Source organism: Arvicanthis niloticus, chromosome 2 (genome assembly GCF_011762505.2).
Source record: "Arvicanthis niloticus isolate mArvNil1 chromosome 2, mArvNil1.pat.X, whole genome shotgun sequence".
Classification (NCBI taxonomy): Eukaryota; Metazoa; Chordata; class Mammalia; order Rodentia; family Muridae; genus Arvicanthis; species Arvicanthis niloticus.
In genome coordinates this window covers 101820328-101837635 of record NC_047659.1, presented here as the reverse complement: position 1 = coordinate 101837635, position 17308 = coordinate 101820328, and the positions used below count along the sequence as shown (strand labels likewise).

The following is a 17308-nucleotide window of genomic DNA, read 5'->3' as shown; positions in this document are numbered from 1 at the left end:
ATGGGAGGATACCTTGAGCCCGGGAGACTGAGATGAGCCTGGGCAACACAACAAAACCTCATCTCTTAAAAACAGAACATACTGGGCGTGGAGGTGCATGCCTTTAATCCCAACACCCAGGAAGCAGAGCCGATTACCCTTGTAACTGGCTCAAATACACACCCAGGGTCTGTCCTGTGGCAGGAGAATCCATGAAAAAAAATGTGATCACAGTGATACAGTTGGAAACTACTCAGCAACAGAAATCAATGAGCTAAGGGCGTGGGTAATGATAGGCTGGGCAAAGCTCGCAGATTGGGAAAACACAGCCCATACTCCAGACAAAGCCAACCTCCTGTAAACACAGAGTCCTTTAAACTGTTAAAAGAAAGACCAACCACCCCAGAAAAAAATGAGCTACATATGAATGAATATGTTATTATATTTTTAAAAAGCTGTATCTAAAACAGCAGCTTATGTAAGAAATTGGTAAGAGTGGTTTCCTGTGGGAACCGAGGGTCGAAAGGATGGAGACGAAAGGAAGATTTTCCTAAGCATTTTATACTTTTCCTTTGTTTGTTTGTTTGCTTTGTTGTTGTTGTTGTGGTGGTGGTGGTGGTGGTGGTGGAGGTGGCAGCGCTTTTTGATTCTTTTTGTTTGGTTGGTTTTGGTTTTTCAAGACAGGGTTTCTCTGTGTAGCCCTGATTGTCCTGGAACTCACTCTATCCACCAGGCTGGCCTCGAACTCAGAGACCTTCTTGCCTCTGCCTCCCAAGTGCTGGGCTTAAAGGTGTGCACCACCACTGCCCAGTTTGGGCTTGTTTTTTGAGACAGGGTCTTGCTGTGTAGTTCCAGCTACCTCTGGAGTCCTGGAATTACAGACATGCGCTCATGCACGTGCGGGTGTGTGTGTGTGATGTCCTCCCCTCTCTCCCCTTCCCTTCCCTCTTTCTTCCATGAGACCTCTCTCTATATTGACCAGGCTGGCCATCTTGAGTGTCCTGTCTTGATCCAAATGCCTGATTTATCATACTGTTTGATGTTTGAATTGTATAAATATTGTTTTTTTTCTGTAACTGGAACTTTTACATTTCATATTCTCACAACGAAATTATTAACCAGCTTATTTCAAAGTTAAATCTCTTGCTATCCAAAATCATGCCAGGCATACGAAGTGATCTTTCATCACAAAAGCAATGTCCCTAAAATTTGGGAATTTGGGAAAGAATCCCTCATGCCTGGGGGTCTGTGGTATAGTACAATTCTGTCCTGGCTATCGCTGTCCCTCTGCTCTGCGCCCACCACTTCCAGAAACCACGGACTTCAACAATGCGATGCGACCACCACAAGGCCCCTAGGTACCCAGATGCGCCTGAGCAGCCGTGGGGCAGCTTCACTGCGAAGGGATACTAGGTGCAGGTAAATAGATCCTGGGAGGAATCCTAGCTCAGGGCAGGTAGAAAAGCGGGTCCACGTGTCACTTAGGGAGACCAGGACCAGAGATGTGCCCTGGGCAGACCGGAACAGCTGCGAGGATCACTTAGCCAACGCCTCTGTTCAGCACCAGAGAGGCTCTTTAAGAACCTTCCCCGGCTTCCCGCCCTCGCCTCCCTTTGCCAGCGTGGGTAGGACTGTTGCCAATGACGCCAGGAAGGGTCATCCTGGCTCCCGCAGCACGGACTCCTGTCGTGCGGGCCAGGGTAGGGACAGGCTCCAGCGAGATGGCGCGAGGCCCGCTGAGGGCGGGAGGAGGCGGCCCCCTCCGGCCGGGGTGGAGTCAACAGCACAGCAAGAGAGGCAAAGGCATTCCCAGCCATGGGCTCCGGGTGCTGGAGACCCGGGGGGTCTCCCGTGCTGCTCTTGCTGCCGCTGTTGCTTCCCGCGTGTCTGCTGCGGAGCGCTCGGATGTTTCCAGGTGAGGATGCTGGCCGGGGGCGCATCTAGGGCAGGGTGAAGTGGTGGTGGTCATGGGTTCCAGTGCAACTACTGGAACACAGAGTTCCCGACCCTGGGCTACCTGGCCAGGACAGGACTTGGGAAGGGGACGTGCTCCTGGGTTGGCCCTGTAGCAGACTTACCAAAGCAAAGAGGCAACACTACCCTCTCTTCAGTACTGCCCAGCTCTTAGCTCTTCTCCGAAGCGTCTGTACCTCCAGACTGCCAGGCCAGAGTGTCTTCCTCCTCCGGGAAGGAATGGTGCCTTGGCGTCCTTGGAGTCCTGGTCTGCCCACAGGCCTAGTTGTCCCATTCGGCTCATCTTCCCTTGATCTTGGGTCTGGGCAATGTGTACAGTGTTTATACAGTTGCTTTATGTGGCAGTTCTTCAGACAGGGGGTTCTGCCTAGCCGTGCCCGGGGACTACCACTTTCTCTTCCTACTGTAACCTCTCTGGTATGATAGGCTCTTAGCATCTCCAAGCCTTCAGGGTGAGTCTCCAAACTCCACACAGCAAGCACCTGGCTGGCCAGAGATAGGAGGACCACTGAGGAGGAGGCAGCAAGGGCTGAAGGCTGGATTGTTGGGCAGCCTGGAAGCCACTCCATACCTATGGACTGCTGCTTCATAAGGGTTCTGAGGAGGCTGACTGACAGCTTTTAGCCAGGGGAGAGTTGCTGGTGGGGAAAGAGAGCCTCTGTGTTCCCCAATGCAGACTGGCTTCCCCAGTTTCCACTTTAGTCCACCCAGATCCCTAGCTCCATCCTTGCCTCCTTCCTGAAGGTGGCCTTGCAGGACTGCACAGAGAACACTCACACCTGAATCCATATCCTGCACCTTTGGTGACCTGAGACCAGCAAGACTTGGTTCTCCATAGCCAGTTAAGCCTTCTCTTGGCTGAAAGATCTTTTACCTCCAGGAAGGCTTCTCTGTCCTTCCTTCTCCTCCTCCCCCCTCTCTCTCTTCAGCCTCACTTCCAAAGCCACACCCTCATCCCCAGTTGCATGATGGCTCATTAATTAAGAAGCACATGCGATTTTAAGGATGAAGTTCCTGGAGCTGCTGCTATTTTCGATTTTGAAGAATGTGTCTGAGCGCTTTGCCTGCACATACATCTGTGTACCGTGGAGGTTCCAGGAAACCTGGGGGCCAGAATAGGGAGAGAGATGCCCTGGAGCTGGAGTTAGAGATGGTTGTGTGTGAGGCACCATGTAGGTGCTGAGAACTGAACCTGGTCTTCTGGAAGAACAAGTGCTCTTAATCACCTTAATCACCAGTCCACCTCTCCAGCTCCTGTCCCAGGATTTTGATGACTGGGATCTGGAGAGGAGGTGGAAGAGGAACAAGGAGCCGGGATGGCCCAGGAAGAGCTGAGCCAGCGAGGGTTCTTAGCACAGGCAGGGCCAGAGCTGGGGGTGGCTGGGCTTGCTTTCTTTCTTTCTTTCTTTCTTTCTTTCTTTCTTTCTTTCTTTCTTTCTTTCTTTGTCTATAACCTCGGCCAACTGGAGAATCTAACACTAGAGGGATACGTGGGCTTGCTGCTGCCTCTGGCTGCTGGAGCCTGGCTCCTGCAGGATAGGTCCTGTGAGTGTTTCTGGGACCAGATAGGAGAGGGGAGGTAGGAACATTCCTGAAGAACATTCCAACACCCTGTGAGTAATGCTTGGCTCTGATACTTCTCCTGGACCCCCCCTTGGAAATGCCTGGCCCAGGATCACTGAGCCTCTGAACCCCAGCTCCTCCCTTCACCTTGACAAAAAGAGGAGGGGTTCTGGACGAGGTCCCTCAGAGTCCTGCCACCAGCATCAGCCCTAATGGAAGTCAGAAGCTCTGGGAGAGACATCTGGTGGCAGTCTTACTCAGCAGAGGAGGCCTCTGGTTACACATCCCTCACCCTAAAGGCATCTACTGCCCAGTCTAAAAATACCCAAGGCTGTCTCCTCTTCCCAGCCCCTCTGCACTGGGGTCTGGGCTTCTTCCTGGGACCTAACTAACCTCAAACCAGCTCCCCAAGCTCTGGCTGCTCTCAAATTCTCCAATGAGGATGTTCCTGGTGCCTCAGTTTCTCTTTTGCCATCTCTCTGGTTGCTGCTCCCTTCCAGGTATGCCCTGTGAATTCCAAACCCTGGGAGTACTACAAATGGAGTTGAGCTTTCAGGACCCCTTCTTTCTCAGTGGCTTCCTGCTCCTAACTGCTATTCTAACACTATTCCCTGTTTTCATCCCAGGAAATGCCCGTGGAGAGCTAGTCACTCCCCACTGGATCCTGGAGGGTGGACTCTGGCTCAAGGTCACTCTGGAGGAGCCGGTAAGCGTCCATTATCCTGTCCTTATTAGGGGCCATAGGTCTCAGTCTCTTTGTTCTTTCCTTCAAATGCAGCATGACAGTTTTTCTGGGGTTCTCAGAACCAAATCACTGTACTGTTAAGCCACTCCCTGTCGGGTGGGTGGGACAAGGAGACATCTAGATGGCGTGAGCTTGCACACATGGAAGTCATTTTGGGCTTCCTCCCTCCCACCCCTTCTATTCCTGGCCCTAACCCTCTTCTCCATGGGGGAACATCCAGGCTATCCCCACTCAACTAGGCAAAGATGAGTTCATAGTTTGGGGCCTAAAGCCTTTCAGGAGCTTTGTGGTGTGTTCCATTCTATTCTGTTTCGTTATGATTGAGGCAGGGTCTTGCTATGTAGCCCTGGTGGGTTTCAAGTCATGAGCTTCTAAAGGAAGGACACAAAAATGTCCTCCTTGGTCACGTTTATGGGGAACATGTGACTCTGGACATGCTGCTGTCCTGTAACCTCAGTTTCCATGGCTGGAAGCTGCCTGGGATGAGAAAGCCGTGGTCCATTCTTTTCATGTCCCCAGATGTATCCTCACTCCAGTTTGCTTCTCCAGAGCCCTGACCAGCCTCCTCCTAACTCCTGTTCATTGCATTCTCCCAGAAGAGCTGTGTGTGCCATTACAGCTGGGCTGCATATGAGGAGTCTGGCCTATTTTACGGAGTGTACCTATTTTACAGAGAGGCAAACTGAGCCCCACAGAGCTTGTAAAGTCGTTCATGCTTGAATAGATCATTGGGCCTAGAAGCCAGAGGCCCCCTAAGATCTAAGGGCTTCAGTCTATGAGCTGCCTTTCCCTTCTTTCCTATGACTACTCAAGCTGGAGAGAGTTTGATTCTGTAGCTCCAGACAGAGGGCAGCCCCACTGTCCAAACCTGCGGGTGTTGCCACAGTGACTATGGGTTCCCAGAAACTTAAACCTTCCAAGTAAAGGCCTTCACTGGGGTCCCTCAGACCTCTAGGATTTCTCTCAACTAGCCAAGCAAAGATGACGTGTGAACACACACGGGTTCCCCTGATTGTGGCCTCTCTCCTTGCCTGGCTTGGTCTGTGAGAGGACCCGGGGTGGTGGTGGTGGTGGTGGTGGCTCTGCTCTGTGTTAGGAAGCCTGTGAGGACAGGACAGGAGGAGCTTCAGCGGGGTGTGTATATTTCACAAACAGGATCATACTGCAGGATAGGGATGGGGCACAGAGTGGGAGGGGGGACCCTGGAGCAGAAGTAAAAGCAGCAGGGACTGCAGAGGGAAGGGACCTTTACTGAGGCTACTGCCTTTCTCCCAGAGCAGACATTTTCCTGTAAAGCAAGAGGCATTCCAACCATATAAGCTCATGTTTGGCCCTTGTGGAGCCTGTGGCTGGGGAAGTGAGGGCCATCTCCTCTACACCTGCCGGGGAAGGGCCCCTGCAAGATTCTTAGCCAGGGCCCCAGCCCAGTGCATTTTGGGATAAAAAGTCACTGTGGGTGGGGAAAACATTAAAAAAAAAAAAAAAAAAAAAAAAAAAAAAAAAAAAAAAAAAACCAGCAGCCTCCTCTGAAATCTCTTGGGTTAGTTCCAGTTCTGGCTTCTAGCCAGGCTGAGTGGACAGCCCGAGAGAGGCAAAGTCAGTGAGAGAGGAGAGGTGGCTAGAGGGTCAAGGCCAGCCCTTCTGACATTGAGCTGAGAGAGTCAACACTTTTGGGGGAGCCAAAGTTGGGGTTCGTGTTTATTTTTTGAGTTCAGTTATGAATGAGGTCAACTGGAAGAATTTCAGAGGACTGGTTAGTTCGCTGGAATTGGAGGTGGAGGAAAAAGTCTGGGTTCTATCACTGATGAGGGGAGGCAGCAAGATGGAGAGACGTGTAACAAGCCCTGTGATTTGGCGCTTGTTTGGCACATGCAAGGGGCTCGGTCTGCAGCACCCACAGCAAACTAACAAGCAAGCAAGCAAGCAAGCAAGCAAGCAAGCATACAAACAAAACAGAAACAAAGCCCCAGGCAGTTCATGAGATGGCCAAAGCCGTACCCTACTTCCATTAGTGCCCACTGCCCTCTGTTCTCCCTGCATTTCCATGGGACTCCTGTTTATGGACACAGCATATGTTCATATGTCCATGACAGACAGAACAACCTAGGCAACTTAGCAACTGCTGTGTCCATAGATGGCTGTTCATGCATCCGTAAGTGTCCATCGTCAGAAACACAAGCACTGGGAACATCTCTGAGTTACAGCTCCCTGCGATGCAGGAGCCAGCTGTTCCTATGAGCTGATCACTAGGCCACTCCTCATCCTGCCCTGTTCCCTGGCAGGCAGGTGGCCTAGAGGCCTAGTGTGTCACTGCATTCCTTCTCTGTCAGATCGTGAAGCCTGACTCGATGCTGGTGGCTTTAAAGGCTGAAGGCCAGTATCTCCTGCTTGAATTGGAGAAGAACCAGTGAGTACCAGACACAGACCCTCTCTGGAGAGGATCAGTGCTTTCTGTGGGGAGGCTGGGTGAGAAGCTGTGGGGTGAGTGACAGGGGGAGTGGCCAATGGGCTGAGGCTACAGTGGACTGAACCCAGCTGTAGGTGAGGACGTGCCTGCTTTCCATCTCACACCCAGGAGAAGCCTGAGCACCACCCAGTGGGCGTTTCCTGATACCTTAAATCAAAGGGAATTCCTAGACAAAGGGAACATCCACAGATAGCAGGAGCAAAAAGCTACAGAGGTCAGAATCCAATGATGACAGTTCATCTGGTCTACCTGGAATGTCTCCTTCTGTGTGGAAGTGAAGAAAGAGCTGGGGGAGTCCCAGTGGGGCCAGATGGAAGAAGGCGTCTTAGTGCTAAATATCTTGGCTGGATCTGAAGAGAAAGAAAATGTGAGGTGGTAAATGAGAAACACGGGGTCTAAGGGCGGTGCCCTGAGTGCAGAGGGTGAAAAGGATGTCACCTGTAGACTCCATTGCAACCGCATCACTCACTTCATGTCTGCTTTCTTGCTGACATTGTAGAAGGCACTCATTCATTTTTATTCTCCCACGTGGAATCAGACAGACTGGGAATAAACTGTAAACACCAAGCCAAACCACAGTTCTTAAGAGTGCCACATCCCTACCTGCTAAACAGTCTCGTACATTTGTGCACACATTGAACGTTAGCATGTAGGAGCCCAGCCAGCAAAGAAGCAGAGTTGAAATGGGTGTAAGGACATCTGGCCGTACAACAGCCTGGGGTTTTGGTGGGTGATCGGGAGGTCAAGGTGAAGTTGGAGTCAGGATTTTCTGTAAGGAAGAGCAATTGAAGTCAGATATGGTGGTACAGGCTGAGGCTGGGCAGGAGAAACAGTCAAGTTGGGGCCTGCCTGGGTTATATAGAGTGAGTTCAAGACCAGCCTAGGCAACTTAGCAAAATTCTGTCTCAAAATGTAAAGGAGGAATGAGGAAGGGAGAAAGAGAAGGAGAAGGAGAAAGAAAAGGAGGAGGAGGAGGAGGAGGAGGAGGAGGAGGAGGAAGAAGAAGAGGAGGAGGAAAGATGAGAGAAGAAAGGAAGGAAGGAAGGAAGGAAGGAAGGAAGGAGAGAAGCAGCAGCAGCTATTCATTTATGGTTGTTATGTTCTTGGTGAGGGCAGGGAAGGAGCCTGAAAATAGAGTCATTACTGAGTAGAGCCTAGCTCCAGGTAAAGAGATCCTTGCTAAGGCAGGCTGAGCAGAAGCAGCTACAGGCAGGTGGGACTTTGTTTTCTGTGGAAGTTGGAAGTAAGAGTCACTGAGGGACTGATGGAGACATGGGATCTAGCAATCTGAGAACTGAAGGGCCTGGGGTCTGTTAGCAAGGGCAGGAGTACCTGGGCCCCAAGTGGCATCTTTGAGGTTGTATCTCCTGACTCTGCCCTTCACCTGCCTGCAGCAGGCTCCACAGCACCAAAGGTCCCCAGCCTGTTCCTCTGGGTGCTTCCCACACGCCCATTCCCTTGTCTAAGGCACCTCAGGGCTCGCTCCAGACCTTTGTCTTCTTTTAGCCTCAAGTTTTCTCTTTGAGGCACAGTGCACAGGCTTTCCTGTTCTTTCCCTCACACTGCTTGCCTCATTCAAAGCTAGCACTCAGGGAGGAGAGCTGGAAGTAAGGGGCAGGAGGCAGGTCTAAATTCAGGGACTCCTAAAACTCCCGCTTTCCAGCAGGCTCCTGGCCCCAGGATACACAGAAACCCACTACAGCCCCGATGGGCAGCCCATAGTGCTGTCCCCCAACCACACGGTGAGACACTTTCAGGGGCTCTGAGAATGGTGGGAGAGCTGCATCCTGTTTTGCACTCCTAAGGAGGTTGTAGTCTGCCTTCAGGCCCCACTCCCTCCTTGTTCCTCCAACTTGAGCCCCTACTGAGATTTGGGTATGAGCTTCCTCCTCTCTAGGACCATTGCCACTATCACGGGCGCGTGAGGGGCTTCCGGGAATCCTGGGTCGTTCTCAGCGCCTGCTCTGGGATGAGGTAAGGAGTTGGGGGAGAGAGCCTGGGGCTGCTGCAGAGGTGAGAGCTCGGTCTCACACACCCCTGCCCTCCCCTGCGCTCTAGTGGCCTTATTGTGCTCAGCGGCAAAATCGGCTATCATCTGCATCCCCGGACTCCTGGGGACACGAGATCTGCATCCCCAACCCACGAGATCTTAAGGATGGAGCAGTTGTTCACCTGGAGAGGGGCCCGGAGAGACAAGAACTCCCTGTACAAAGCAGGAATGGCCAGTCTTCCAGGTGTCCCCCAGAGCCGGGTAAGGGGCACAAACTAGAGTGGAACTGGTCCTTCAAACCAGAGGAGACAGGAATGCAGGCCCTGGACGGGGGTGGGGGTGGGGGTGGAGTGGGGGGGGGGTGTCTCCCTGTTTTATTTCGGAAGCTGAAGAATCAAGTCTGAGCAGAAGTTTAACTGTCCCCTTCCCGGCCCTCGGGACTTAATGGTGTGTGGCTAGGATTCAGTCAAGCAGCCTGCCCCTCACCATTTGCTTCTCACAGGTGAAGCGAGAGGCCCGCAGGAGTCCCAGGTACCTGGAACTGTACATAGTGGCTGACCACACCCTGGTGAGGAGAGGCCTAAGAGGTCTGACTGGGCTGGGCTGGAGCCTGCTCAGCTCTCTTATGACGCAGGGATTTCTGCCTTCTCAGTTCTTGCTTCAGCATCGGAACTTGAACCACACAAGACAGCGCCTCCTGGAAGTTGCCAATTGCGTGGACCAGGTTGGGCGATTAGGGTATGGAAGGCTGGAAGCGAGGCAATTGAAAAGCTCTGGCCCTGCACGGTGGGTGCCTGGTTCCTGGCCTCAGCCGGTCTCTTCCTCAGATTCTCAGGACTCTGGATATTCAGTTGGTGTTGACCGGGCTGGAAGTGTGGACCGAGCAGGATCTCAGTCGCATCACGCAGGATGCAAACGAAACGCTCTGGGCTTTTCTACAGTGGCGCCGTGGACTGTGGGCCAGGAGACCACACGACTCTACTCAATTGCTCACGTGGGTGCCCTTTTGTGACACACACACACACACACACACACACACACACACACACACGAGTTGCGGGAGGTCTTTATTTCCAGATCCATCCAGTCACACCCTTCTCTGCCATCCTTAGGGGCCGCACCTTCCAGGGTACCACGGTGGGCCTGGCGCCTGTGGAGGGCATGTGCCGTGCAGAGAGCTCCGGAGGTGTGAGCACAGTAAGCTCTTCTGGGGACCTAAGAGGAGAGAGGTTTGGGCAAGGTTTGTGGTCCTCAGTGAAGCCCGGCTCCCCAGGACCACTCGGAACTCCCCATCGGCACAGCAGCTACCATGGCCCACGAGATAGGCCACAGCCTGGGCCTCCACCATGACCCAGAGGGCTGCTGCATGGAGGCAAACGCAGAGCAGGGAGGTTGCGTCATGGAGGCAGCCACAGGGTACGCACAGAAGGTCGGTGCCACCGGACCTGGACGCAGCGGCTTTGCTTTTGTTTCTTTGCTTACCCTTCAGTTTCTTCTTTAGTAAAGTGAGGGTGATAACAGCTTGTTAATAGGGCTTCGGTGGGAGAAATGCTGATAAGGTAGAGTCTCAGAATGACTGCCGGACTAGGGTACTCCACTCCTGATCTTGGTCCTCCTCGGGGCCTGGACTGCCGGATTTTAGCGTCACAGCCTCCTGTCTTGAGTTCCTAGCATTCCCTTTCCCTTCCCTCTCTAGACTGCTCGCTTAGCTTAGGAAGAAACAGCACATCTTGGCGGCTGGGTGGCTAACCTCGGGGCCCATAGTGCAGTAGCAGCCTGAGCTAAGGAGGTGGTTCCAGCACCCCAGATGGTCCCCGCACCACCAACGACATCCGTCTTCCATCTGCAGGCATCCTTTCCCGCGCGTCTTCAGCGCTTGCAGCCGCCGCCAGCTGCGCACCTTCTTCCGCAAAGGGGGCGGTACATGCCTCTCCAACGTCTCGGCGCCGGGGAGCCTGGTGCTGCCCAGCCGCTGCGGAAACGGCTTCGTGGAAGCAGGAGAAGAGTGCGACTGCGGTTCTGGCCAGGTCAGGTCATCTTCTCCGTCCCTAGGGTTCAAGGCTGACCCATCCTCCCAGCCTCTCCCAGGTCTAGCTTGCTTCGTCAACACGTATTCCGTTCTCTCCTTTCTGACTTCAAAAGATCCCAGACCCCTGCTGCTTTGCCCACAATTGCTCCCTGCGTGAGGGGATGCAATGCGCCCAAGGCGATTGCTGTGCGTGGTGCCTGGTGAGGACTCGGGATACTGGAGAGCGGCCTGTTGATCTTAGCTGGGCTGGTACCTTCTAGTTTTCTTTCTGAGTGTGAGCTTGACCCTGTCTGTGGGTTCAAGTAGCACTCCCTCGGGCTTTCAGCAAAGATCTCTCTGCTTTCCCTTAATGGGTCACTGGTGCAGCTAAAGCCCGCAGGCACGCCCTGTCGTCCCGCTGCGAGTGACTGCGACCTCCCGGAGTTCTGCACTGGCACCTCCCCGCATTGTCCTGCAGATGTTTATCTACTGGATGGTTCACCCTGCGCCGAGGGGCACGGCTATTGTCTAGACGGCTGGTGTCCCACACTGGAGCAGCAGTGCCAGCAGCTATGGGGGCCTGGTGAGACCGAATGCTGGTCCTGGTGCCCTGACCACTTCTAGAACCTATGGTTTTCTATTGTGAGCAAGCTCCACAGGGGGAACCAAGGTCCGAGTTGCCCCGCTTCTATCCCCCAGGATCCCAGCCGGCCCCAGAGCCTTGTTTCCAGAAGATGAACTCCGTGGAGAATTCGCAGGGGCACTGTGGCCAGGACAGCAAGGGTAGCTTCCTGCCTTGTGCACAGAGGTGAGGTGTGGAGCTGAGGGTCTGCAGCTGTAAATTAGGGCAGAGAATGTGGAGGGCGAACCCAAAGATGTTGACCACTGTCCACTTCCTCCCCAGGGACGCTTGGTGTGGGAAGCTGCTGTGCCAGGGAGGGGAGCCAAACCCACTAGTGCCTCACATAGTGACTATGGATTCCACAGTTCTCTTAGAGGGCCGCGAAGTAGTTTGTCGAGGAGCCTCTGTGCTCCCCGATAGTCACCTGAACCAGCTTGACTTGGGTCTGGTGGAGCCAGGAACCCGCTGTGGACCTAGAATGGTGAGCCCTGCCCACCCAACCCCTCCTGGTTATTGAGTCCTCCATGCCAAAGTGTTCTCCTCACTGCCCAGTGGGCACAATGCCCATAGGTGTGCCAGGATAGGCACTGTCAGAATGCTACCTCCCAGGAGCTGGAACGTTGCTTGACTGCCTGCCATAACCATGGGGTGAGTAGCCTAAGGGATCAGGGTGACCTTGGAGGTCCTTGCTACCTAGTGACTTTTCTGTCCTCTTCTTAGGTTTGCAATAGCAATCGTAACTGTCACTGTGCTGCTGGCTGGGCTCCACCCTTCTGTGACAAGCCTGGCTTGGGTGGTAGCATGGATAGTGGCCCTGCACAGTCTGCAAGTATGCCAGTGGGGTGGGAGCAGGCAGGAACCGCCTAGGCCATAGCCTGCTTGGGACTCAGCACCCGGATGTGCCCTCCACAGCCCCGGATGCTTTCCCCTTGGCCATGCTCCTCAGCTTCCTGCTGCCTCTGCTCCCTGGGGCTGGTCTAGCCTGGTGCTACTACCAGCTTCCAACGCTCTGTCATCGACCAGGATGGTGCTGCAGGAGGAACCCCCTTTGTACTAGGTAGGCTCAGTGCTAGCCTCTGAGGGCTCAGGTATCTCTTCCTGCTTCTCAGAACTCATCAGGGCTTTGGAGAGTGGGAGGCTACATACAGGGATGGAGGACTGTAGGAAGCTAGATGGGGTCCTTGCTCTCCTCTAGATGTAGTGAGAGCAGCGGGATATGTCCGTGGTGTGTATCAGGGCCCTGACCAGCACCCAGTGCTTTCCTTTTCATGGCCTCACCTTGCTTCCCCCCCACTTTTCTGCCTTAAACAAATTCAACACAACCTGTTCTCCCTGTGTCCCTGAAGACTTCTCTAGCTTCCTTGTCATCTCCCATGACCTTTGCCCTAATTAGTCATTACTCCCTTCAGGTCCCTCAGTGCTAAGCCCAGCACCTCTCTGTGCTTCCTCTCACTGGCCAGCTATAGTGCTGATCCCTCTGTGCCAGGACTCAGTGACTCTGTCCCCTGTAGATCACGGCTGTAAACCTAATTGTCTGGCGGGCAGAAATGCCACCTGATAACAGGCCTGGTCTACCTAGGGCTGCCTCTTCACTGGACCCCTGGCCAAATCAGGCACATTATGTCCGTGTCTGAATCTGGAAGTGTTCCAGGCCAGTTGAGGGAAAGGGCAGGGCTGGGGCTGGAGATGTGACTAGGGGGCACATTAGGCTGGGAACAGCACCAGCAGACCCCAGGAGCCAGCAAGAAGGTCTTGGAAAAGCCAGATGGTGCTTGGGGTCTGCAGGCAGAGAAACAAGTGGAGTGGCAGTTGGGAGGGGCACTGCAGAGGGGTGGCAGCTGTACACCGTCATCAGGATGCAGTCTCAAGGACAGTGGGAATATTTGGATGAACCATCAAAAAAAGGCAAGGCCTGTGAGAAACGTACAGGCAGTTCAGAATCTAGACTAGCAGAACACCACTGAAAGGAGCACAGGAAGGCACAGCTCCTGCACCAAGGGAGACATCTCTGCACTTCAGCTCTAGATGGGACCTGGGTGAGGCCGACATCTAGAGGGAGTCGGGGCTGGAGTGGAGGCTCTGGGTCTTAAGTGAGGTCTAGACATCTTAAGGATGGAGCAGGAATGTGGGATTTGAAGCTTGGGTGGAAAAATCAGTGTTAGAGACCTGGGGACCGTGTCTTGGGGAAGCAATCACCCTTTGTCTCATACACCATCAATTTCCTTCTGAACTCTTATCTGGTCCATCAATGGCCCCTGCAGGGACCAACCCCTGGCTGGTGTTCACCCTGTGGAGTTTGGCTCCATCATCACTGGAGAGCCCTCGCCACTGTGTAAGTGTGGCACTTGGGACCATGGAGATGGAAGGGGTGGGTCCGTGCCATCTGCCTGCTTCTAGATGCTCCCTTTCTTTACTTACGCTCAACCACCTTTGATCCTCTGCCCTGCCCAGCCCCTGGGACCTCTTGCCGACTTGCACCTTTCATCCCCTGAATTGTTCTCAGATGCTGAGAATTCCGTGCTTACCTAAAAACCACTCTATGAAGCTTGTGCCACAAAGACCTGCCCGATCCCCATGGTAGGTGAAGCACTCTGAGGCCCTCCCATTGCCCAGTCACCAACCTCTGTCTCAGCTTGTTGCCCACTCCTCAGATTTATGGGCTTGTATCAATAAGGAAATGAGGAATGGCCCTCAGAGAAGCTCTTGTCGTGGAGACCAGGATGCTGGAAGCCCTAGGGGCAGGGAAGGGAAGACACTGTGGTTCTTCTAGGGCCCCAGTCCTCAGCGACTCAGATGCATGCTTATACTTCCAATGGGCTGGATGCTGAGCTTTCCCTACTCACCACAGGAACCCAGAGCCATGTCATGACGTAGCCACCTGCTCTGAGAGCTGTACTATTCTGAAATGTCAGAGTGTGTGTAATAACAATAAATCCACAGCTGTCCCGGTGTTGTTGACTGTGACTTGCTGAAAGGGTCTGAGTTGTTTTCTAAAGGGACACTGAGATGGATTACTGAGAAAGAAACAACCAAAAAAAAAAAAAAAAAAAAAGAAAAAGAAAAAGAAAAAAAAAGAAAGAAAGAAAGAAAGAAAGAAAGAAAGAAAGAAAAAAAGAAAGAAATTAGAAACAACATCTGGACATCTGGGTGGTGGAGGCAGGGGAAGGCAGATCTCTTCGTTCAAGGCCAGCCTGGTCTACAGAGTGAGTTCCAGGACAGCCAGGGCTACACAGAAACTCTGTTTTGAAAACCGAACAATCTAACAAAAACAAAACAAAATTAGTAACACCATGTACAGATGGAGAGAAAACAGCATGGTGGGGTTCCTGGGACAGTTCAGGCCCCAGCACCAGAGACAACAGGGCAGAGTCTCAAAGCCCATGTGGTAAAAGTGGGATCTGTTCGTCTTTTCTGAAGATAGGGAAAGTTTCACGGCATAAACCCACAAAGGGGGTGTGGGACAGGCAGGGAGTACCCTTTGCTGCAAACTCACTCTGGTGAGGGACCCTTACCCCAGGATGTCTGTCAGCTAGGGAATCAGTCAGTGTCTCCATCTGTTAACATCTGTGAGAGGGAAAAGGCTGCTGCAGGCATCATGGCCTGAGCAGCATCTGGATTCGAACATTTGCATTTTAGGGCCCACTCTCTGCCCTGGGTAGGGCACTTGCCATTCACTGCCTTTCTGGAACTGTTAGAGAGAGGTTGCTGTCAGTGTGTATGGCCGGATTAGCTCTAGCCCATAATCTAACACCAGGTAATCGTGATTTCCCTTGACATTTGTCCATTGGCAAACACAGGTTCTTTTACTACAATTTTAACTATCAATATTAACTAATAATGTGTATAAAATACATATCACAGTACATGTATATTAGTACATATATGTTAGTACATATAAATGTATTATATATTATTTTTAAATATTTAATTTTATTATCTTATTATTTGATATTATTTTACTATATGTTAATTATAATAATGTCTATAATATATGTGTAATATAAAATATAAAATAATATTATTTTATTATTTAATATTATATAAATCTAATAGTGATAACACACACACACACACACACACACACACACACACACACACACACACACACATATATATGTAGAATGGCTACAAAAGTGCCAGGAGCCATCAAGGAGAAGCTAAAAACTAGCAGGTGATCTTCCTGAGATGGTTCTGCCATGGACTGTACAATTAGTGATGGATTTGCTTCTGCTGGCAAGGCCAAGGAGATTTCATTGTAGGAAAAAGTCCTGCTATTAATATGCTTTTCCTAGTATTATTAAATATATATAACAATCACTAGGTATTAGCCCACCCCTTTGAGATCTCTGCAGAAAAAAAAACAATGAAGATGTACTGTCTTGTAGTGATGCTATATAGACAAATAGATGACTTCTTAATGCTTAATGCGGATCCTAGAATTCCTAAAATTATATTAGTAATTATTAAGCTCTTTTATGATAGGACTGTTAATAAGTCTTCTCTGATGTGAAAACTGCATTGAAAACTCTTCCAGTCTTCATGTGTCATGAGTTAATTGCTTCTGAGATAGCAAGCAGGCATCTACAACTTAGAACACATTCCAAGAGGTTGTAAAACCATTAACCAAAGGTCTTAAAAAGGGAACTAACGATATATTATAGGTGCAAGGACAGGAGATAAAATATTGACTGTGTTTATCAATACAAAACTTAGCCACAAAAGTTACGGTTTTTAACTCTCTATGAACCTGTAGAGCTGGTGACAGATGATGAATGTTTAGCCAGATAATTACTCCTAATGGATATGCATGCATACATTCACTGTTGTAAACTTATTTAGTTTATGTTTGAACTTCTAGTGAACTTTTGTTAAAAAGGAGGTGGAGGAATGCTTGGAAAAAAACATGTGAACTATTCTTCTAGAAAAGATACAAAAGACTAGGAAAGATCACATTGGAAGATACAACATTGGAGAGATGGCACTGGGAGTAAGGCAGGAAGCAGAGCATTGTTACATCAGAGCAGGAGGAGAGAGCAAGATTAGGAGAGTGCAGAGTGGAGTAGCTTAGAAACTATAAGGCAACATAAAAAATTAAGAGAGCAATATGCAGAATGCAGAGGGAAAGAGGGAAACAGAAGAAGCTGCAGAGAGAGCAGAAGGAGCAGGCAGGCTTCTCCTTACCATGGGACAGACCAGGTCCTTTCTTAAGAGCAAGGCAGGCTTAGTCTTACTAAAGAGAACAAAGCTTTCTTCTTACAGACTTGGTTTTAATTCATTTAGCATTAAAAGGGTAGAAGCTCTTTCTTTCTCTATGCAATTGGAGCTCATTTTTCATTCAGAATGAGTGAGTTCTTTCTGCACTGGTGCTTGGTCTTTTGCTCTATGTGTGTGTGTGTGTGTGTGTGTGTGTAATTATGAGATAACATGTAAGCTAGTTCAAATGGAGATCTGTGAATGTGTATGCATGAATCTGTATATGAATTTATTTGAGTTTAATCCATATTTGCTTGTGTAAAAGTTTTTCCTTCTGTGAACATGATCTTCTTCTGGTTCAATAGAAGTTTATTGCTCCAAACTTCCTCCAAACCTGACAATTAAGAGGCATCTGGACAAGGAGGACAAGGCTTTAGCAATTAATTCTTTATTTAATTCCCTGACCCCCCTTTCTTAGAGAACTTTCATAGGAGAAACTGTTTAGAGAGAACATAGAAACAAAGGCTGAAATCACTTGTCAAAGTGTCCCCCTTTTCTTCCTGTGACTTCTACTAGCAGGCTGGGAGTCAGCTGAGCAGTTCCGGAGGAGAAAGAAGGAAGGCTACTTTACTTAATCTCTTGCTGTATTAGGTTGAGGTGCTAAGTGACTTGAACTTAAGATAGTAACTGTTTTATTATAAAACAGCAACCCTAAATATCTTGTAAGACCAAATCTTCCCCCAGCTCTTCCCCCTCTGCTGCCTCAA

At 50.9% G+C, this 17308-nt stretch overlaps 1 protein-coding gene across 8 annotated transcripts; it reads left to right on the top strand.

The window, feature by feature from the left end:
• The first annotated feature begins 1738 nt into the window (after window positions 1-1738).
• Window positions 1739-14312, top strand: Adam33 (ADAM metallopeptidase domain 33). 8 transcript variants are annotated; one of them, XM_034496027.2, is made up of 21 exons: window positions 1739-1894; window positions 4143-4222; window positions 6592-6668; window positions 8395-8470; window positions 8626-8702; window positions 8787-8979; window positions 9221-9286; window positions 9371-9442; window positions 9546-9712; window positions 9831-9915; window positions 9992-10134; window positions 10568-10745; window positions 10861-10947; window positions 11114-11309; window positions 11426-11534; window positions 11631-11829; window positions 11919-11996; window positions 12069-12177; window positions 12261-12405; window positions 13610-13680; window positions 13800-14312. In XM_034496027.2, the coding sequence occupies exons 1-21, from the start codon at window positions 1795-1797 to the stop codon at window positions 13838-13840; spliced, it is 2349 nt and encodes a 782-aa protein (XP_034351918.1). In that variant the 5' UTR covers window positions 1739-1794; the 3' UTR covers window positions 13841-14312. The 8 variants fall into 8 exon arrangements, 7 of the variants coding, with proteins under 7 accessions (XP_034351918.1, XP_034351919.1, XP_034351917.1 ...); XM_034496028.2 differs by having other exon boundaries at window positions 8392-8470; window positions 13852-14312; XM_034496026.2 differs by having other exon boundaries at window positions 8392-8470.
• Window positions 14313-17308: the final 2996 nt, after the last annotated feature.

What these genes read in the sequence shown, in the direction of transcription:
- Adam33 (XM_034496026.2), top strand. Translation starts at nt 1,795, where the DNA reads ATGGGCTCCGGGTGCTGGAGACCCGGGGGGTCTCCCGTGCTGCTCTTG. An exon ending in TGCTGTCCCCCAACCACACG is followed by an intron (nt 8,471 to 8,625) that starts GTGAGACACTTT and finishes CCTCCTCTCTAG; the next exon opens with GACCATTGCCACTATCACGG. An exon ending in TTGCCAATTGCGTGGACCAG is followed by an intron (nt 9,443 to 9,545) that starts GTTGGGCGATTA and finishes TCTCTTCCTCAG; the next exon opens with ATTCTCAGGACTCTGGATAT.